This window comes from Athalia rosae, chromosome 4 (genome assembly GCF_917208135.1).
Source record: "Athalia rosae chromosome 4, iyAthRosa1.1, whole genome shotgun sequence".
Taxonomy (NCBI): domain Eukaryota; kingdom Metazoa; phylum Arthropoda; class Insecta; order Hymenoptera; family Athaliidae; genus Athalia; species Athalia rosae.
Window position 1 is genome coordinate 5,596,016 of NC_064029.1, and position 22,001 is coordinate 5,618,016.

At 35.5% G+C, this 22,001-nt stretch overlaps 5 protein-coding genes and 1 long non-coding RNA gene across 9 annotated transcripts; 3 read left to right on the top strand and 3 right to left on the bottom strand.

Annotated features, from left to right (window-relative positions):
• Positions 1-2,922: 2,922 nt before the first annotated feature.
• Positions 2,923-4,128, bottom strand: LOC105692622 (60S ribosomal protein L32). The gene is given in 4 exon segments (NM_001308544.1): positions 2,923-3,124; positions 3,285-3,437; positions 3,749-3,861; positions 4,101-4,128. Coding segments are annotated over 3 exon segments (405 nt in total). The 5' UTR covers positions 3,842-3,861; positions 4,101-4,128; the 3' UTR covers positions 2,923-2,965.
• Positions 4,129-4,358: 230 nt separating this feature from the next.
• LOC105692653 (tRNA pseudouridine(38/39) synthase) lies at positions 4,359-6,383 on the top strand. Of its 2 annotated transcripts, none has more exons than XR_007278007.1 (6): positions 4,359-4,544; positions 4,611-4,744; positions 4,915-5,486; positions 5,571-5,854; positions 5,952-6,091; positions 6,165-6,383. XR_007278007.1 is itself a non-coding variant. In XM_012411979.3 (6 exons), the coding sequence occupies exons 1-6, from the start codon at positions 4,467-4,469 to the stop codon at positions 6,257-6,259; spliced, it is 1,311 nt and encodes a 436-aa protein (XP_012267402.2). In that variant the 5' UTR covers positions 4,360-4,466; the 3' UTR covers positions 6,260-6,383. The 2 variants fall into 2 exon arrangements, 1 of the variants encoding a protein (XP_012267402.2); XM_012411979.3 differs by having other exon boundaries at positions 4,360-4,544; positions 5,571-5,862.
• On the bottom strand, positions 5,009-8,413 carry LOC125500617. Its single transcript, XR_007278016.1, has 3 exons — positions 8,102-8,413; positions 8,012-8,039; positions 5,009-5,143 (listed from the first exon to the last, which is right to left on the bottom strand). It is a non-coding gene; the product is annotated as an uncharacterized LOC125500617 (long non-coding RNA).
• Positions 6,535-11,472, top strand: LOC105692760. Of its 3 annotated transcripts, XM_012412189.4 has the most exons (13): positions 6,535-7,056; positions 7,175-7,640; positions 7,783-8,027; positions 8,155-8,285; positions 8,391-8,491; positions 8,569-8,709; positions 8,822-8,967; positions 9,073-9,256; positions 9,335-9,480; positions 9,605-9,830; positions 9,920-9,967; positions 10,059-10,619; positions 10,740-11,472. In XM_012412189.4, the coding sequence occupies exons 1-13, from the start codon at positions 6,832-6,834 to the stop codon at positions 11,018-11,020; spliced, it is 2,901 nt and encodes a 966-aa protein (XP_012267612.2). In that variant the 5' UTR covers positions 6,535-6,831; the 3' UTR covers positions 11,021-11,472. The 3 variants fall into 3 exon arrangements, with proteins under 3 accessions (XP_012267612.2, XP_020711831.2, XP_012267611.2); XM_020856172.3 differs by having other exon boundaries at positions 9,073-9,480; XM_012412188.4 differs by having other exon boundaries at positions 7,178-7,640; positions 9,073-9,480.
• Positions 11,350-13,052, bottom strand: LOC105692761 (zinc finger CCHC-type and RNA-binding motif-containing protein 1-like). The gene is made up of 4 exons (XM_012412190.3): positions 12,773-13,052; positions 12,471-12,582; positions 12,035-12,385; positions 11,350-11,912 (listed from the first exon to the last, which is right to left on the bottom strand). The coding sequence occupies exons 1-4, from the start codon at positions 12,883-12,885 to the stop codon at positions 11,772-11,774; spliced, it is 717 nt and encodes a 238-aa protein (XP_012267613.2). The 5' UTR covers positions 12,886-13,052; the 3' UTR covers positions 11,350-11,771.
• Positions 13,053-13,286: 234 nt separating this feature from the next.
• On the top strand, positions 13,287-21,304 carry LOC105692742 (DDB1- and CUL4-associated factor 1). The gene is made up of 16 exons (XM_012412158.3): positions 13,287-13,428; positions 14,135-14,406; positions 14,510-15,889; positions 16,043-16,252; positions 16,332-16,498; positions 16,581-16,821; positions 16,932-17,054; positions 17,131-17,430; positions 17,571-17,768; positions 17,905-18,161; positions 18,261-18,512; positions 18,642-18,831; positions 18,915-19,208; positions 19,293-19,701; positions 19,821-20,060; positions 20,183-21,304. The coding sequence occupies exons 2-16, from the start codon at positions 14,146-14,148 to the stop codon at positions 20,389-20,391; spliced, it is 4,731 nt and encodes a 1,576-aa protein (XP_012267581.2). The 5' UTR covers positions 13,287-13,428; positions 14,135-14,145; the 3' UTR covers positions 20,392-21,304.
• The last annotated feature ends 697 nt before the right edge of the window (positions 21,305-22,001 follow it).

The window sequence follows — 22,001 nt, forward strand, 5'->3', positions numbered from 1 at the left end:
CTGGCGGACGATTGTAAAGATTCCGATTTAAATGAAATTCACGTTGAGTATTTTCTAACGGAGGTACCGAATAGGCAAGAACCCGACTATAGATTCTTCAAGGTGAGATTAGGGTGAAGATTAAATATTATATACTTGTCTAATTTTATTCAAGACTGAAGTTGCGATGGTATAATATCTAATGAGTATTCACCTATCTGCCATCAATAATTCTAAGATCCTTGTAGAGGTAAACTACGTCTTTTATCCAAACTATACTTGCGCCTTTTGATATTCATGATGTGTATTCCTATTTCAGGGGGACTAATTAAAAGTCTCATCATTCAGCTTTATTAATGAAATAAAATTCGCAAACGAGTCTCATTTGTACGATTGCTAAATACTATTTTGCGTAGAACAGTTCGCGATTTCTATACGAGGGTGGTGAATATCGATATATGAACGGATATTTCATGTCATGGGTGGCATTTACCCATGGCAAGGTCTATCTCATGGACTCAAGACTGTCAGACAGTTAAACAAATAGTTGCCGCACCGCTTGTAAGCGCATAATGAATCGAGCACAGTTCTAACATAAATATATTGAACTATATCTATGGCTCTAGATATTTTAACATAAATTTCAATCTTCGTCCCTGCAAAATAATATAACTATTTGCAAACGACGAGCAATATCCTATTTCGTAGATCGTTCATGCAATGACAACGTTTGACCTATACCAAAAGCTACTGAGATAAACTAATCAAGTCACTTGAGCAGTTTATGTAGATAGAATTGAATTGTTTGATGTTTTCGAAACCGCAGTTCCTCGTGCAATAAGCCTCGGAGAAGGATCGACGAGAAACGACCGCGTGTTTCATTATACTTGTCTACGAATTTCAAGTCTGACTCAAACCGACAATTAGCTCGAATTTTTTATAAGGGTAGTTTATGACCTAGATAGTTGTCAGGAAGCCTAAATGATATCAAAGCCGATTTCTTTTAGTAATCGTTTATAAAACTTCATTTACTATTTCGAGTTCAGTAGAGAAATTCTGTAACTAAAGACTGTGCGACTCTAGACGGTCTACAATCTACGTATACCGGACGAGTATTGGCTACAAGTACACGTTGTCTTTACGCACAGAATAAACCCCGGCTTACAAGGTAATAATACTCGTTATGCAGAAATCGAAACTCGTTCAACTTTCAGCAAGGTCGAGGATATGTAAAATTCAAAGATGTCATCAGACTACGGATGCCACTGCGGGTATAATTTGAGAGTATCTATATTTTTATTTCTTCAGCTCTGATCCACGCTTTTGTACAATTCAGGAAAGAACTATATGGTGTATACAAAAAACGAATCAAACTTTACAAAAACATCTTGAACTCAAACAAATTACCTATCGTTTTCAATAATAAAAAATTCTATCACAAAAACTAAATTAGCTATATTTCAGTATATTGCAGGCAAGAAGCAACATCGTTGACTGAAGATCGGTAGCAATCTTCAGTCAACGAGATCGGTTAACATCCTGTAGCGCGAGTTGCTAGAAACCAGGCGTTGAGTAGAGTTATGATAAAACCATAGATATAGTTCAATATATCTATGATAAAACCATTTCCATAATACAAGTTACTAAAAATCAGCAGAAAAATTGAGATATCTCGATGGGAAGAATTCGTAGCTGAATTTGACTAACGGATTCGTGTTCCTGGGGTCAAAATGAGTAAGAAAAGTGTCACTCAATCGATTTTGCAAAAACTTCATTTTTAGCCCAAAAATCGCAAAAATCCAAATCCCTTAAAATTTTGTCGATTTTGGACCAAAAAAAAATATTTCATTTTATATGCTATTCTTGTGTATTTTGACCTCAGGAATCCGAATCCGGGAGTCAAATTGATCGATCTATAAAATTGATCGAGTTATCGTCAATTTTTCACTTTTTGGAGCAGAAAAATTGGAATATCTTGATAGGAAAAATTCGTAGCTCAATTTGACCAACGGATTCGTGTTCCTGAGGTCAAAATACCTAAGAAAAGTATCATACGATCAATTTTTAAAAATAAAAAATTTTGGCCAAAATTTGAGATTTTTCCAAGGGGTACCCCTTACCATCCCTTACGATTTTTTCAAATTTTGGATAAAAATTTTTATTTTTTAAAAATGATCGTATGGCACTTTTCTTATGTATTTTGACCTCAGGATCACGAATCCGTTGTCCAAATTGAGCTACGACTTTTTCCCTTCGAGATATCTCCATTTTTATGCCAAAAAATGCGAAAAAATGACGATAACTCGGCCAATTTTATAGATAGATCAATTTTTCTTCCTGATTCGGATTCCTGAGCTCAAATTACATGGAGATACATCAAAAAATCAATTTTTTATTTTTGACCCGAAAACGCGAAAAATTGGCGATAACTCGGCCAATTTTATAGATATATCAATTTTTCTTTCAGATTCGGATTCCTGAGTTCAAAATACATAAAAATACACTAAAAATAAATTTTTTTTCTCTTATCCCAAAACCGAAAAAATCCAAGGTGCACAAGGGGTAAAATGGATCGTGTGACATTTATTCAGCGTATTTCGACCTCAGGAACACGAATCCGTTGACCAAATTCAGCTACGAATTTTTCACTTCGAGATTTACCCCTTGAAAGTTTGTCGATTTTGGGTAAAAAAAAAAATATTTCATTTTATATGCTATTCTTATGTATTTTGACCCCAGAAATCTGAATCTGAAAGCCAAATTGATCTATATATAAAATTTTCACCCTCCAGCGTAACCTAAATGTTACCTAGACGTACTAATTTCGCCAGGCTTATTATTATCTTTGGAGTAATGAAGTAACGGACGATGAAAATGATACAAAGGGGGGGATGAAAGTGGACATGGAGACATAGGTTGAATAAAAATTTACGCAACCAATATGTATTTTAAAATTTTTATTAGCCTTTCGTTAAGATGGTATAGTTTATTCGTTCTCTTCAGAGCGCAGACGAGCATTGGCATTCGTTACACGGATGGAGAGCTGCTGGGCACGTTCTACAATAGCTTTACGTTTCTTGCTACTGACTGCGTGCGCGATTTCAGCGCAAAATTTGCGATTTTGCATCATCAAGACCTCCAACTCCTATAAAAAATAAATTGAACCCCATGAGTGAATATATCGTCAGCTTGCAATCACAGGTTTCAATCTGAGATATTATTTTTCTGAATAATAAGGTACCATAATACATGTATAGTAGTTCAATAAAACTAATTTTTTTCTGCCAAAGGTAGCAATCACTTACCTTAACATTGTGTACAAGGACCTTGCGGAATCCAGTGGGCAACATGTGACGGGTCTTTTTGTTAGATCCATAACCAATGTTTGGCATGAGGTACTGCCCCTTGAAGCGCCTACGAACTCTGTTGTCGATACCTTTGGGCTTACGCCAGTTGCGCTAAGGAAAAAATTGAAACTATATCAAATACAGTCAAAAACCTACTCTGTCTATTCACTAATTTTAATTTGCCACGAAAAAGGTGGGAGCCAATACTCTTGCAATACTGTCAAGCACTGAAAGATTTATAGATCAGAGTAGTGACTATAGACTCTTTATGTCAGAGGAATCATCACATATAATTCCACGTCTGTGATTCTAGAATATGCACGGGCCACGATCCAAATATGGGAGTTAGCTTCGGTAAATATCGGTAGTTTCAAAACATAAGCAGAATATTGGAGAGTTAGAAAGCGAGGTTATGATAATACCTTCAGCTTGTCATAGCGATCACTTTGATGCCTGATGAACTTCTTTGTCCTCTTCTTAACGATTGTCGGCCTGTAGACCGGGCGGATTGACATGTTGCTTGTTTATGGAGCAGCTAGAAAATAAAAATTAGGTTAATCACTATCTTCACAGAAGAGGAACCACATTGCCATTCGCGAACCGTCAACAACAGATCGTCAACTTTGAACAAGAATATTTTTATAAAATCCAATTAATTCTTGTCAAATAACACATTAGGTATAATCTTTGAGTTATATATTATTTTATGCTGAATGCAGAATTTACTTTTAATCGGCGATTGCCGTACAAATATTGGATTTCAAAAGAACCTACCGTCCCCTAAGAAATATACGATAAAGAGAGTAACTTGACGTCGTCGAAATATTCCGATGGTCACTAGCAAGTCAAAATACGTTCTATTTAAACCGAGGTTCAATAAATGCTCAATACAAATGGATTTGGGATACAATTGATTTTATAGACACGGCACATTCCAAAACACACTTGACTTGTATTTTCTGATAAACCTCAACTTTGACGTTTGAATATTCAGAAATAACTTAATACTACGAACATCTTAGTCATGATTAACGTAGTAATCAATGTTGAAACACGAGCTCGGCGCTCTGTTTGAGTGAGTTCAGAGCATATTTCAGCGTGCCTGATATCCAGCTTTGTATACATTATACGTCAATAATTATGGCTGAAATAACATTAACTAAAAGCAAATTTAAGAAATTATCTACTAAGGAAGAATTGCAAACTTTGACAAAAGAGGTAACAATATATTTTCACTACAAAAAATATAACCTGTACTAACCTATTTTATTTTAAATGTTGCAGGACTTAATAGATAGAATTTTACAACTAGAGGCACACAATTTACAATTAAAAAATATACTGAATAAGCACTTGCAAGATGGAACTCAGAAAAAATCACAATCAAGTAGGAGTGGTAAAGAGTTTGACTTTTCAAAGTAAGTGATAATGACCCATATGAATAATCCATACTTTTTTAAAACTTTGCTCTTCTACTCATTATCTTTTATGATGCTCAGATCTTCAAAATATTTTCAATCATTAAACCCATTTATAGCCTGTACTAATCATTATCCAATTCAAAGTTGAAAGTTGAATCAAATTTCAGGACCTACAATCGACATATTCTTTTGAAGTTTTATTACCTTGGCTGGTCCTATCAGGGATTTGCAGTTCAAGAAGACACAATAAACACAATTGAGCATCACATATTTACAGCACTTACAAAAAGTTGCTTAATCAAGAACCGAGAAGAATCAAATTATCATCGCTGTGGTAGAACAGACAAAGGTGTCAGTGCTTTCTCTCAAGTCATCTCCCTGGACATTCGAAGTAAACTGAAACCAGACAAACAAAATGATCTCAAAGAAGAGTTACCATACTGCAAAATATTGAACAGATTATTACCCCAAAATATTAGATGCATAAGCTGGGCCCCAGCTGCTGATGATTTTTCTGCAAGATTTAATTGCAAACAGCGCACTTACAAATATTTTTTCCCAAGAGGAAAATTGAACATCGATGATATGAATGCGGCAACAAAATACATTATTGGCACTCATGATTTTAGAAATATATGTAAGATGGATGTTGCGAATGGAGTGGTGTCTTTCATCAGAGCTATTTCAAATGCTGAAATCTCGTTATGCGCCAAAGATTCGAAATACAGTGATATTTCAGGTAATAATCTTATCGAAATGGAGTATCTGTGTTGACACTCGTCCAAGAGCAAAATAGTTGATTAATTACAAAATAGTATTTCAGGCTATGACATCTATCAGCTCACTATAACTGGGCAAGCATTTCTGTGGCATCAAATTCGATGCATTATGGGCATCTTGCTGTTGATAGGCCAGGGTGACGAAAAACCAGAAATAATTTTGGATCTATTGGATATTAAAAAAGTGCCTAGAAAACCTCAGTACAACCTGGCACACGAAGTTCCCTTAAACTTGTTTCATACTCATTTTGAAATTGAAGATTGGTTCGTCGATCAAGACGAAATGATTCAAGTTATAAAAACTTTACAATCTGACTGGGCATTAAACGTAATTAAGTGAGCCTTATTCTCAGATGTTTCATACAATCTTTCACCTGGAATAATCAGCAATTCGAAGTTATGAGCAATCTACACATTTCTTCTAGGACTGCAATGACTAGGGAAATGCTAGTAGACTTACAAACCAAACGTACAAGTGCTACTGAGATAAACTCTCAATGCGACTGCTTGCTGCAAGGTGTGAAATCCAAGACTTACCAGCCTTTATTACAGCGAACAACTTGTGGTTTGTACAGCCTAACTAACTAGTTATGATCTAAAGATCTCAATGTTCACATTCTTGAACTAATATTTTTCAGAAACCCTTGAAAACAGAATTGAACATTACGTAAAGAAGAGGAGACTGGAAGTAAAACACACTGAATCGGCCGATAGTATAGGGTCGATTTCGTAGAATAATAAGAGTAGAATAAAAATATTTCTAATCCACAATATTGAGTATTTCGAGTAATTTTCATATCTCATGTTTATAGAGTATTTTTATTTTACGAATATTAAATATTTATATCTTACGGAAATGATCACGACATTTTACCTATCATTATTTTATTGAAATGCTCATTCTACATAATTCCAACGCAGCGGTGCATCAAATATTATCAATCGTTTATCAATGAGCTTATAGTTTACAATCATCTCGCAGCATACACGATACGTGCGTGGCGCTACCACACGTGGCCCCAATCCTTAATTCAGTGGCGCGCTGACACAACTGCCAAATTGGTTACCGAAGTCAGTGTTCGTACGCTAGTATATTCTTAAGTATAACTTGGTGCAAAGTTAGTGAATATTGTGAATTAAATGTAAAATCGGTCCTTGGAAATGTTATTGCACGATTTGTCTAATGGGATTAAACAAAACTTCGTCCAGATTCATGTTAAGGTTTAGGTTAATCTGCCCACCAAAACTTGCTCAGTTCCGTATTTTTAAACATTGTTTTCTGTTGTTGTGTAACGTGAGAATAAAATGTCAAAACGCTATGGAAAAAATCGTGACAACGATTCTCCCAGTTTTTCTAAAAGAGCCAAACTGGATGTAACCATCGCTTCTTCTCAACAAAGTTCTAGAGTTAATAGACCTCCATCAACATCTAAAAATGATACAGACAATGATCTATGGGGGGCCGATTTTAATGATGCGGATATCGAAGAAATGGATATCATTGCTTCTCAAGCTAGCTCAGAGAATTTGGTATGTTTAAGACTGTACTAGCTTGCATATCTATGAAATATTTTACAGAGTGATCAATCACAATTTGTGCATTGTAAATCTGTTAACTATACCATAAATCCCTCCTATTTTATTTCAGCAGAATCGAGATCCAAACGAAATAATAGCACCTAAAATACCATTACAATCCTCAAAGCCATCGACGAGTTCGTATTTTGAATCAAAACCATCTACTAGTCGTTCAAATGTCACAGGCAATTCACTACCGAAGAAATTTGAACCTAAAATTCCCTCCAAGATATCCTTACAGCAGAAGGATTCCAATCCCGCAAATCATTGGTACAACAGTGAAGAAAAAACACGTACATCTTGGAGCAATCAAAGGCTGCATCCATCCTCCCAAAAAATCTCGTCATCGGAAAATCAAAGGGAAGTTTTTAAGGATGACAAGAGCATTTTGTTCGATGATTTTCAAGATAATTTACTGAAAATTCATAGTCACAACTCGACTTTCCAGTCACAAACTGCGAAAAAAGATCCACTTGCAAATAATGGGTCTAGAGTTACAAATAAACCTGGTGATAATGCTGCTATAAATATTTCAGGTGAATTTTTCTACTTCACTTCCAAACTCTTGTTTTCTAGTTTAGGAAAATTGCCAGTTTAGGATGAGACTAATTACTAGTAAAATCATTGCTTGTTTTGTATTAGATATAAGAAATGAAATCGTAACTCTAATCTTTTCAGATGATTCTATTCTAAGACAAATAGAAAAACTGAAATTAGAAAACCAGAAACTTTTGGATAATTACATTACAAAAGAAGGTGAAACAGCGTTTCTCCGTAACCAGTTACAACAGACACAAAGCAGAGCTGAACATGATAAAATTGACAAGGCTCGACAAATCGAAGAACAAGCAAATCAATACAGATGTGAAATTAATGTTGCCATCAAAAGAGAAGAGACTTTACGAACCCAATTAGAATTCCAGGTCGGTTTTACTCTGTAAGAATATGGTATTAATATTCATTGCGTGAATCTGAATACGTTCTACATAGTGCATACCTATATGAAGAATCTTCCGTACTCTTCTCATGTGATATAATTCTTTTCTTCAGAACTTGCAGTTAAACAATTTAAAGGAGCGGTGTACGCTGTTAGAATCAGGTTCTATCAAGTTAATGCAACCACACACTGCTCAGTTAGATCCGAATATTAATAGAAACAGATTAAATACAACATTAAACAGGTGAGAGAATTCTTGCATTGCATCAACAATTCACTTATTTGGCACCTACATTTAAAAGAGAGTTTTCAGTGGAATGCATAAAGTATTGATTAAACTAACTTTCAGACTATCATCATCAGTAAAGACAGTACGTGTCACAGACAGTGGCGTACAAACCACAATCTTTGATCTGAGAAATGCCCATAGACTCAAAAAATCTGTAGAAAGTAAGTATTGAGACTTCATCAATCACTGACAGAGCATCAAATAAAGTTATTGCTTGCTGACTTTTTTCTTCCCACAGCTTACCCACTCAGCATAATTCCGCAATCAATCTTTGCACCATCGCGTACTGAACCCCCGGTAGTTGAAATTCAGTTGATTGAAAAAGTTGGAACAAAAAACTTACCAATTCTACAAGAAGAGGAGAACATCAGGATATTCGGTACATGAAGCACCTACTTTTATTGCAGCACAGATCTCGCGTTTGTAGAAATGTATTTTGTAATACAGGCGACAAAAAATGAATTGCCATTCAACAGTTGTTCTCTTTTCAGAAAATCCTGACTTGGTGAAACCGATAGTCACAATAGTGAACGATCAGAAGTTGAACATAGAGTTTTGTTTACCTGATGTAGCTGCTCTAATGAGAAAAACTGAGATTGAAATCAATGCTCAGAATATGCTTCCTACGATCAATAAGGTGTGTAAATAGGTCACATAGTGTAACTCTTGATAAAATTCTGCACCATATATTATTTTTCTCATGTATTGAATATCTGGTTATCTATTTTACTGATCATTGCAGCTTGTAGCTGTAGCCAGAGAATTGTTACTTAATACCACGCTGGTCTTGCAGAGGATTTCTAAAGCTATGAGAAATGATGATGTGAGAGATATGAATGATGTGTACTTTTCTGACTTTTACAAATTACATGTGGATTCAAGTAAATCAATTTGCGACTCAAATGCATGGCACGATAGGGAACGAGGTATCGAGGCGATGCGATCGATAGCCATTTTATCTTATACTGCTCCAGCATCTATTTACTTGCGTCAATATGTAATAGGTAAAATACCATTGAATGTTCACAATGATTCCAATTACGATAATTATATTAAACAAATGTCGAGCTATAAGAACTGGCCAAAAAAGGGTTGTGAATTTGAAATGCTAGAACTACTCCTAGAATTCGTCACTACAGTTGGTTACGTGGTACGTCTAATAAAAATTTATCATCTAATCTGAAGTAATGGAAAATCAATTATGATGATTATCATACTTCAAACACCTAATATTCAACACTGATCTCAATGAAATGTGATGATAATTTTTATAGAGAAGATCACATCAATTTAGTGGTCTCATAGTAGCTATCACGAGGCTTTTGGTCAATATAAAAGAAACAATCGTCCACAGCAAGAAAGGAATTGAATATGTGTTCAACATTTTTAAGGAAATAGTTTTTGCACGGCCTTTGTTGGTTTGTTACACTCATGTAACTGAGCTTCTAATGATATTCTGTCAATGTGCCGAGTTTTCTGAAAAACTATGCGTTGGTAAAAGTGGGTAAATTGTTCTCTCATTCACCTGTACACTAAATATGTCTACTGATTACGTTATTTGTTTGTTCATCTTACATATCATGTTACAGAAAAAATGGCTATCAGTGTTTGGAAAGACGATTTGCATTTTACTTCAGGTAAATTGTTTATAAAAAAAATTATCAAACAAACAAGCAGTTCTTGTCCATGATTTTCGGTAATCATATTACCATCTAACTTTGATTTCAGATGCCTGTGTCATGCAAATATATATAGGACAATTAGAGTTCTTCCAGCCTGATTCCATTACAATAGTTAACATTGCCCACTCGTTGGTATGTTGTGTATTGAATATTTTGTCAATGAACAATATACCGTGGGTCACTCAACCAGGTCATGGGTGTAAATGTTCCATGAAATTGTTTGGTCTCACCCTAAACTTTTTGTACAAATGCTCAAAAGTAAATTTTGACAAACCGGTACAGAAAAAAAACTCTGAATGTACAACTGGACTCAAGGAATCAAGAAATGGATTTTATTTAAGTAATGACACTACGCAAGTGGTATCTCAAAACCCTGCAGGCTATTCAAGAACGATATGTGCTAACCTAGAGCACATCGACCAAAATACTAAGGTGCAGTCAAAACACAAGCAACTCCTTACGATCAGGAAAGGTATAATGTTCCTATGTTACTTGTCTACCCGAGATCCAGATTTCATTATCCGACTCACAGACATTGAGGATTCTTTCAACTTATTCATCCATCAAATAGACTCGTATGATAATTTGGAGCTCAATGAAACAGAGAGTAAGTATGTCAATCTTTTCTTTTTCCTTTAATGACTTGTTAAGTTAATATTATGAAAAATACTTGTGCTACGATTGGAATCTCAAGTCAGGCTAATGTGAATCACGTCCATTTTTTCAGAAGCCGCTTTGAGCAGTGTGAAATCAACGTTTGTCTTTGACAAGACTACAACGTTTGAAGGACGACATTCCAGATCTCAAAGTAGCTCCATTTTCAAAACTCATTTCGACTTGAACGAAAGAGTAAATGGACCATCCAGGCATCAGATTGTAAAATTATGTGATAATAGAACATTGGGTAACCAGAAGTTACCTAAAGAACGTTCATGGTTATCAGGATTTATTTCCAAAAAAAAACGTCGGGAGACCTCAATTCCTGATTACAGGCAACATGGAAAATAGAGTACCTGATTGATGTATGTAGTAAGTAATGTTCTGATTAAGCATAACAAAAAGTTTATTACCAGTGTTATTCAGTCTGTTTTTCGTTATTTTTCAAGGTATCATTATCTAATAAGTAAGCTAATCTTTCCCGATAAAATCATGGCATCCTTCGTTTTTCCATTAGACGGTTAATAATATAGGAAGATTTTACCTATATGGTACTCGCCCTATAAGGCCTATTTTCTCCCACATTATTTAATAAACCGCCGCCCCCAATGTAGGAATAATGAGATTTTTTTAAAAAGTAATAAATGAGTCACAATCTTCAGAAAAAGAGGAGGTAACGATAAAATTGTAAAAAATTATATTTATACAAAAAATAAACAATAGTAATTACAATATTTTTTATAGATCAGTGGCATTTATTTACATTGAATATCAATAAACTGAATTTTATTGTTATTGATTAATGGGACTATTCAATGACTTACACAATTCTCCAGTTCACATATTTGGAATGTATGTAACACTGAACTTTCAATTACAATAACTCAGAGCAGGAGCAAATACTGACAATAAGTTGAGCATTAAAAAATTTGGATTTGTGTATATTTTTGCTCAGTAATTATGCTGATAGAACGCTAAGAATTCTAAATGCATCCATACGTGCAATACATACATATTTAAAAAATTACCCCATTACTCTTAATCTCTGATTGAAAATTTTTAACAAAACTCACAGCAATTGGATGATCCCTTTTTGTTTTTTTCAATCACTAAGCTCTTCTTCATCACTGAAGTAATTATTCTTCTTGAAGCGCTTCTTAGGTTTTGAGCAATCTTGTTTCGGTTCTTCATATTCACCAGTTGCCACTTGATATCTATATTTCTCAATCTCTTCTTGTTCTTGCTGCAACAAAAAATGTCCAGATTCAACTCCACTAATTTATAGTATACAAGCCAAACACACTTTAATTTTACCAATGTTTGACTTCTCTTCACAAACTGTCTGAATGAAAAACAATATTCTACCTCATGCTGTATAGCAGCACTCAGCGTTTCCAAGTCTGGTTCAGCCACTTCCCCATCGCGGTCAATCCCAGTACCCGTGAAGCCACCTGGTTTTCTCAAACCTTCATCACTGTCACTATCATAGTATGAAGTATCCCCTTTGGACTGATCTTTATTTTTTTTTCTTATCCTGATTTTTTTTGGAGGAGGTTCTCTGGGACCAAGTGTGTTTTGAGTACATTGGTATGACAAATGTCCTTCTTTCCCACACTCATAACACTGGGATTTGTCTGGGTAATCCTTTCGACGAATAAATTCTGTACTTCTACCATTGTCAACAGCAATGGAACTCTTAATTGTACGTCCACCGATCTGAACAATAGAAGTTGTTGTTTTGAATTGTGATATTAGCTTATGATATTTGTCTATGAATTTTCAATTGCCATGGGTATCTCACCTCGGTATTATTCAAATTTTTTGCACAATTGATCGCATCTTCTCTTGTGAGGAATAATACAAATGCAACACCTTTACTACGTCTTGTAATCTTGTCCTTCAGAACAGTTACTCTGTAGATCAAAACATATTCAATACATGCAATTTAGTACGTATGATTGGTTCATTAGAATGCATAAGTTTTATCATAACCATATTAAAGCAAATAAAATCATCATATCTCCAACTGTAGAGAAATCTAACGCATGAACTCATTTAATGCCGAACAAATTCTTCATCAAAGATTCAACATACATCACTCACTTGACAATCTTTCCATAACTCTCTAGAAGTTTGTGGATATCATTATTAGTTAATGAAAATGGCAAATTCGAGACATAGACCGTAGATTTGCTTGGAGCAACACCTCCGCTCATAGCTCCAAATTGCTCACTTAGAACAACACAAGTACGGTTGACTGATATCAAATATTTGTAAGACAGGTTAGGTTATATTTGGCATACACGCTCTTATAACCTCGAATGAATAGAAACCATTTTCATTGAATTTTGATCATTCCGCCATTCGTCCATATGTGTCATGTGGGTGACAATCCGTTGTTTTTATTGGTGAAAAGGGCGGTCATCTTGGCTATTTACCGCGAAACGTCAGAAATTTTTACAATTATTTATTAACTTACATGAAATATGAGACAATTTGTTATAATAAATCATTAAAATTTATATATGATTTACTGGTTCATAAATAAGATTATCATCCGCCAGCTAGTGACTGCATACTAATTGAAACAGTTGTTTTAAACAATATTTGACTCCTCACATGCAAATGAAAAGTGAATGAAACAGTGTTCATGAATTTGGCCATGTGCATTGTGCAGACCGCGTTTGAGAGTCGAAGCTTGTGTTTAGTGACGATTAACTCTACATCTGCGTTTTAACAACTATTTTATATAAATAAAGGTAAAATATGTTAGTAGCTAAAAGAAAACATCGAAGACAATACTATACGTATTTGTAATCAGTAAAGTATACTTTTAAAAGCTGTCATAACCGGTCATAGACGAAAATAATAGTTTAACCTAACCTGTACATTCAGCAACATTTCTGTACAGTACTTAACAAGCACAGATATGTCACATACTTATCACATTGCAGTCCTTATATATTTTATCTAAGTAGATGTTACAGTTCTGGAATACACCATGTCTATTTGGTGATAAATTATTGTGTCATACCCTTTGTACTGATTCTTTTAAATATACATTGCTCCATATTTGATGATTATATTTTTACAGATTTTTTTGTATCTCACATATCATGTATATTGCTTGAATAATTTTCTGAATATTACAAAATTTATTGCTCGTCAAAATTTTGACTCATCATGTGTGTTACGGTTGTTCTTCCCCTAAAATTTATTCAGAGTCTGTTACTCGTTCTCTCATAGATCCTTCTAAAATTTTGGAACAAGTGTTCAATTGATAAAAACTGCTTTCTGCTTATAACATTTAAATCGAGTACTCATTCTTGTATGATAAATATAGTTTGAAAGCTAGAGTTGAATGATCTCTTATGTCATTCTTTGTTACTTTGTGTTAAGTCAAAAAACCAAACATAATTAGTCAACAGTCTACCTTAATTTTTCTTTCACTTTATATTTCAATAGAACAGAAAGCTATGGCTACTGTTGAGTCACTCGCAGAGGTAACAGATGTGGTTCAAATCCTACGACAATGGGAAGAAGACCATGTTTCACCAACTTATGATCCCATACCAACACTACAACGTTTAGCTGAAATTATAGAAATTGAAACAGAGAATTACTTGAAAATGGATCCTGATCCATTTGATGAAAGACACCCTTCTCGCACAGACCCAGAATGTAATTTTGGCCATATTTTGAAAGTGTTATTCAAGAAAGACAATTTCATGACAAAGGTAAGGTTTAAAAAAAATTACATTTGTTTTTTCTATCACTCGTTAAGTCAAGGGAATGGAGAAAAAAATCTATAAGACTTAATGTGATTTATTTGCTTCACAGTTAATAAATGATTATCTCAGGGATACGTACTGGACTCGGTCAGGTGTGAATGGTCGGGATGTAAGGAAATTGAATATAGCAGCATGTCGCTTGATGCTCGATATTTTACCTGGTCTTGAAACATCGGCAGTATTTCAACCTGATATGGAAGGCCTTATTCACAGGCTTTTTTCCTGGGCTGAAAAAAGTATAGAACCTTTGCAAAGCTATGCTACAGGTTTGCTAGCTGCTGCAATGGAAGTTCAGGATATTGCCACCGGATTCAGAGACCAAAACGGTAAAATGGTACCCTTGATGTTGCAAAGATTGCATAAACTACAAGAAAAAGCACTGGAAGATCGTCAAGCGGCCGTTAATGCCCGTCCATTTGCTCATTTTGGTCAAAACAGGAATAGCTTAGGTGATTCTGAACACAAAGGTACTCCTGGTAAGCGAAAAGTCAGAGAGCGAAAACGAGAGAATGGAACACTAAAAAGCCCTACACACTCAATTTTATGCTCTGATGAAGAAGATGGTCCTCATAGTCCGGATGAGCTGCCACCCAATAAAAAGTTGAAATCTCAAAATAATTCTGACAACGCTCTTTCAACTCCTGTGAAAGCAAGTGACAGTTCTTATCCAGAGATTATGTCTCCGCCATTATCTATTCCCAGAACAACTAGCAACTCCAACTTGCAAGTCACCCCCTCAAAAAATCAAAACTCTCGTATCACACCTCCAAGACCGGTCACCACATTGACACCTGCCAGATCTAATTTGTCTAGATCGCAAACTCAAGTCACAAGTGTACCTTGCTCATTGGTGGAAAGTAATTCGAACTCCTCCTGGGCTGAAATGGAGTCTTACGTTATTGGCAATGTTCAGATACATCCACCAACTTTAGCAACCCGTCAGATGCTTATTTTAAGGTACCTGACACCAATGGGAGAATATCAAGAAAATCTTGGGCATGTGTTCGAACAAAATGCTTTGGAATTGATATTAAAGTACATAAATGTACGAGAAACTAAAGATAGCCGTTTGGCCTTTGAAGCATTGAAATACTTGGCATCTTTATTGTGTCACAAAAAATTTTCCATCGAATTTTTGAACATGGGTGGTTTACAAAAACTTTTAGACGTACCGCGACCAAGTGTAGCGGCAACTGGTGTGTCTATTTGCTTATACTATCTCGCTTATTGCGAAGATGCTATGGAAAGAGTCTGCCTCTTGCCAAAACATATAATAACTGATTTAGTGAAATATGCGTTATGGTTACTTGAGAGGAGTCATGATTCTGGGAGGTGTCATGCAACTATGTTCTTTGGATTCTCTTTTCCATTCAAAGTTATCCTTGAAGAATTTGATGCACAGGATGGACTTAGAAAACTGTACAATGTAGTAAGTATATCTGGAATAATTCAGGAAAAATTTCTGTAATTCGCTAACATAAAAGATGCGTATTCTCAGATGTATTGAAGTACACTAATGCTTAATGTAATTATTGCTACTGATATTATTTCATCCATACATCTAATACGTGATTTATGCTAGATTTCTACCTTACCCATACTAAGTATTGACGAGGATCCAGCCTTGAATGATGACGAAGAATGCGCATCGAGACAAATAGTCCGACATGTAGCAGTCGCACTTAAAAGGTACATGGAAGTACATTTGTATCTAAAAGCCGAACAACTTCAACGGGCGGAAAATGCCAGGACAGAAAGAGATACGTGGCAGCCATCACTACCTCCCTATAAGGTATACCTGTAGACTATTGTCTAAGTTTTGATGTTATCATGAATAAATAGGCAAGAATTCATTCTACTCTCAATTATAGGCATGTAAATTGAGCAGTGAAGAAGTACAAACCAAAGTAGAGGCACTACAAGAATTAATGTCAGTTCGGGCACTGTGGCCACCTGTTGAAGAACTTTACAGACTTGGTGGCATCACCTTATTGTTGCAAATTATTGCCTTTGCTAGGGACTGGAATTATAGTGGCCGGTAAGATGCATTGAGCAAAATAATAGTAGTATTCTACATTCATTAATGATAAATGCATTTACTCAGAATTTCACATTTGCAGTGTGAATACAACTTCTAGCGCCGAAACCGTACGTTCGTGTTTGGACGTGATTGCCATATGCTCTGTGGTGCCAAAAGTCATGCTTTTATTATGTGAAAGAGTCGACATGCCTGATATGTCAATGACCATGGCTATAAATCTCTTGCTTGCCGCAGCTGAATGTGAAATTATTGCTGATCCTGACGTTCAAAGAGCCGCATTGAGGGCCGTTGTGAACTGTGTTTGTGCACCAATCAACAGGGTTTGTCATCCTTATTTAATTTAATTTGTTTTGGCCACTGTTTGGCCACTAAAATGTTCAAATTTTATTGTTGTGGAAATTAAGTAATAATTTACCATTTTGGGTACCAGGTTGGAGGCAATCTTGCAAGATTTTCATCCACTGGCTCAGCTAAGAAAAAAACGAACAATCACAATAGTGAAGAGCTGATACAAAAAGTGTGGGAGAGCGTGAGATCTAACAATGGAATAATGGTAATTATCTACAGTCATCTTTTATTCATCCATACTGATTATATTGATTAATTGCACTAATTGTATGTTTACAAAGGTTCTTCTGCAACTCATGATGGTGAAAACTCCGATAACAGATGCAGACAGTATCCGTGCACTCGCGTGTCGAGCATTAGCTGGATTGGCACGCAGTGAAAAAGTTAGGCAAATTATCAGTAAATTGCCTATGTTTACTGATGGTCAAATTCAGGTTTTGATGAAAGATCCGATATTACAAGAAAAGAGGCAAGAACACGTGATGTTCCAAAAATATGCACTTGAGTTAATGGAAAGAGTTTCTGGCAAGGCAAAGCCAACGGGTAGCGAATATGAGATTTCTTTGGCAAGCTTACATAGGGTACGACATTCATTTCTGTACTATGTCAAATTTTAAAAGTGGCTTAAAGTCGCAGAATATTTCATTCAAAGCAGATCTGCACTTCACTGTACTAACTATAAGTCAACTTCAGTATACTCTAATGATATTTACTACGGCAGGCTAATGTTGTGGCACAAACAAGAATTCAGTATAACGAACAGCAGTTAAATCAGCTGATTCATCAGCATTTTCTCGCGAGAGGTTTGACGGAAACTGCAGCTACATTGCAAAAAGAGGCTTCCCTAGACTCATCAGCTGTCATGAAACCTGCCACTTCTCATCAAGCATTTCATTATAGAAGCCCGGCTTCAACGGGAGTGAGTAACATTATTTTTTTATGATTTTCTCTGTCTAGACAATAGAGCTCTTTAAGTATTTCCATTACTTTGAAGTCAGCTGAAGAAGATATCTACTGATGACAAAATGTAAAAACTCATACGCTTCCATTTGTAGTTAAGAGCGGGGTTCTCACCAGTTGCGCCAGTCAACTTATATAATACAAACAGAGGGAACCAAAGAGATGTTGCTGTGAGAACTGGAAGTACTCCGACTTCTGGATCATCTCGGTTCATATCCCATACTGGTTCCACTTCCAATGCATCTCCTCTTCCCAACAACACACCCATTAGAATTAAGCTAGTAGATTCACTCGGACAATCTCCTGTCAATACTAGCATGAACCAACCAATTAAGCTACAAATAAATCCAAAGTGAGTTTTTATTCAAACCAAAAATACCCATGCAAATATGAAGAATAAATAATCAAAGCCACCAGAAATCATCTAATTATGTGATTTTCATTCCTGTAGAAAATGTCAGCTTGACAGACAGCCCACCACCACACCATCAACAGTTTGCCAGGCATTATCACAACCACCAAGCAACAGCAGATCCTTACAAAAACAGATATCGAGAGATCCAGGAGGTGGAGGGCCTGGGGTAGCTACTACCTCCAATATCGCTACTGTTACCCTGGACTCAATTATTACCGAATATTTAACCAACCAACATGCACTGTGCAAAAATCCTATGGTAACCTGCCCACAGTTTAATCTTTTTGAGTAAGTACTATGCAAATTATTTTCGGTTCAAGAACTTCTCAGAGTTTTGATATACACAAGGGAATAAGCATCGCTGTTGAGAATGTAATCATCCGAAGCAAATATCGAGTAACCATTGTCTATCCACAGACCACACAAGTGCCCAGACCCACGTGCAAAGAACTCGTCTCCAACAAATTTGGCTGTTAGACTTACTAGAAGATGTTTAGGAATGGACAGCCGTCGTCTGGACAGACGATATATTTACAGCCGATTCTGCCCTGTAAAAACTTTCCGGCCCACAGACATTGACGGAACGTTCACTTGCTGTTCATTTTCAGTACGTTCTTATCTAAATTTCTATACATAAGAAGTGACGACCATAATTCTTTGTATCTCATTACTGGTATCTCATCTTTGCAGTCATGTCAACAGTACTTAATGTTGGGTACATACACAGGAGAAGTGAAAATGTTTAATGTCCATACTGGAACAGAGGAAGCCACGTACCAATGTCACGAGTCGTATGTGTACCACATGGAGTGCAGTCAGAAGGGTAATCTCTTACTGACATCAACCGCTTGGAGAAGACCTATGTCCGCTCTTTGGAGTATCGGTACATTTTTTGATATGAAATTAGCTTTAGACAATGAAGATTATGCAGAATTTGGAAAACTACAAGAAAAAATTATTGGTACACAAGGTGAAAACGCAACGGTAAGCCAACTACAAAGAAATTTGGATGTTGTCTTTTACTGTGCCTCAAATAATCTGTATATTATAGAACTAAATTTGTTTTAGATTTACGATATAGCCACTGGTAAACTGCTAACGACTTTGACACCTTCAATTTCAAATCAATACACCAAAAACCGAGCCACATCTAGTATGAATGATGAACTTGTGCTGAGTGATGGTATTCTGTGGGATGTAAACTCTGGCAAAGAAATTCATAAGTTTGACAAACTTAATCAAACTTTGAATGGTGTATTCCATCCTAATGGAACAGAGGTTATTTCTAATACTGAAGTTTGGGATCTCAGAACATTTCATCTGCTTAAAACAGTGACCACTTTGGATCAAATGGAAGTCATATTCTCACCTGTCAATAATATTATCTATGCGGTATCCCTGGATCAAGAAAGCGAAGATGAAGCTAACTATGTTACATCATTCAAGACCTTGGACGCCCTCGACTATAACAGCATTGGTAAGTCAGCTATGCAACATCACCCGAACATAAAAACTTCAATATGCGATTCGTCTTATAGAATTGTTATTCGTGTAATTGAATTGAAAATAAATGATCAAACTGACTATATTTTTTAGCTACGTGTGATGTCAAAAGAGGTATCTTTGACTTGGCTTGCAATAAACACGATACTCAAATAGCAATAGTTGAGAACCAAGGGGAGTTTGACAGCATTCAAGAATCTTGTGTCCGACTTTACGATGTTGGGAGACGAAGAGATGATGAAGATGAGGCTGAGGAAGATGATGACGAAGATGAGATTGACGCTAGTGACGATGATGGTTCTAACTCTGCTTCAGATGATAACAATGCAGATGGTGAGTTTTCTATATCACTTATTAACATCAGATTTAGAAAATAATTCTTGTGAATCAGCCATCCATTGGGGACTATAAGTCTACAAATATCAACGAACATACTATCAATTGTTTATATATAGATGGCGATAACGGAGATGCTGCCGGCGAAGACAATGCAGATGAGAACGAACGCAATGATGGAGATGATAATGATGAAGATGGCGGAGATGGTGATAATTCGGGTGACGATAGTGCAGATTATGATCCTAATGATGATATCAATGGTTCCGATCTTTCGGACGATTTCTCTTTATCTGATATGGATGATCTTGAGATTTTATTTTCCTGAACACCGCTGGAAAATTTATTTCTTCGCAAACGCGTTGGTGGATCATTTTGTGCCAAGAGGTAATTTTGAAGCGATACAGTTTCAATGGAGTTACTTACTCCGAAAATCCCGTTCGGTCTAACTCAAGTTTGTCAGACGTGGGTATACAGGCTTTTATTTTCGTACCATGAGTACTAAACAGTCTAAGAATTTTGTCAAGTGCCGCACTCTGTAGAAGTTTTGAGTATCTATCAAGAGTTGTAATATTTTTATAAAATGCATAATTTAAGTGGTGCATTAGAATTAATATATTCCTCATCATTAATCATTATTATCAAACATTTCAACTATATTTGTTAATTCATTACAAGCTGATGTAAACAGCTCCGATTATCATATTCCAGCTAGAGAACAGAAAATTTGTTGATTTCCTTCAATATCTCGGATTATACTTGAAAACGCCTTACTCGCATAATCCATGAGTTGAAGCAGTTCATTGATTGTCCCTTATAAAGTCTGAAAATATTGATACATTTTTCATTTTCATCGTTAGATCAGCTCAAAACTTTTCCAAATAATAGAATATTATTTGCGTCTTCTGCATAATGACGGCTTGTCACATGGGCAGAATTGTACAGTGTTGATATTGAATTCAATTTAAAAATGAAGTGTACATTTTAAATACGTGGAACGTCATGAAGTATACCAGAAATCTTCACTGGACTTGATAGGCTTCATTCAGTGAGACGTTACCTGCTATTTGTTTACATGATACAGCGTAAACAAGTAGAATCAATTGATTTCCTCATGAAATATGGGTTTGTGCTGATTTTTTATGGCCACCGATTTATGTATAATACTATGTAAGTATACCGTAGGTGAAACAGTTAATATTGTAAATTTCAAGAGCAAATAAAAAAATTAATATTAGAAACAGATAAATATCACATTAAACCAATTAACTCTTCTATTACAAAACTCCTAGATTCGTATGCTTGTGTTGGTGTGATTGAAATGTTTGGAGGCTAGCAATGTGCAGTAAATGCAAGAAGAGGCTTCACCCTTACTTTCACTTCGTATCATTGTTTCTGTGATTACCTTCCTATTGTATATATGCTTAATAATATAAATTATTGGCATAAAAAAATGGTGTGGTCGGGAAGAAATAATTGGCCAATAAAAGCAATTGAATGTAAACTAGTACTACTATTATCATCGACAAAATATGTGAAATAAATATATAATGTTGAGAATCGGAGTACTGCTTACCGCATGAATTGAATTTTAGAAATGGATTTTGGATCAAATAAAATTGATGCAATTTTATATTATGGCTACAGGAAGTGACATTCACTGGCACTATTATTGGAAGGTGTGTCAATAATTTGTTGTATCACCAATTCGAAGATACGAATGATATTCGGTTGCTTTGTTAGCATATCAAAAGTTATATTGGAACAGAGATCAGGAAACCAATATAATAATTAAAAATACTTAAAGTAAGGCACTTTTTTGTCGGTTTGCTTGTCAGTTTGTTCGATAGGTTTCGTTATTCTCTAGTCCACTCGTGGTTTTATATTTCATTTGGAAGGTTATAAAGTATTTGGCCATTTGCGATGTATTTGAGCTTT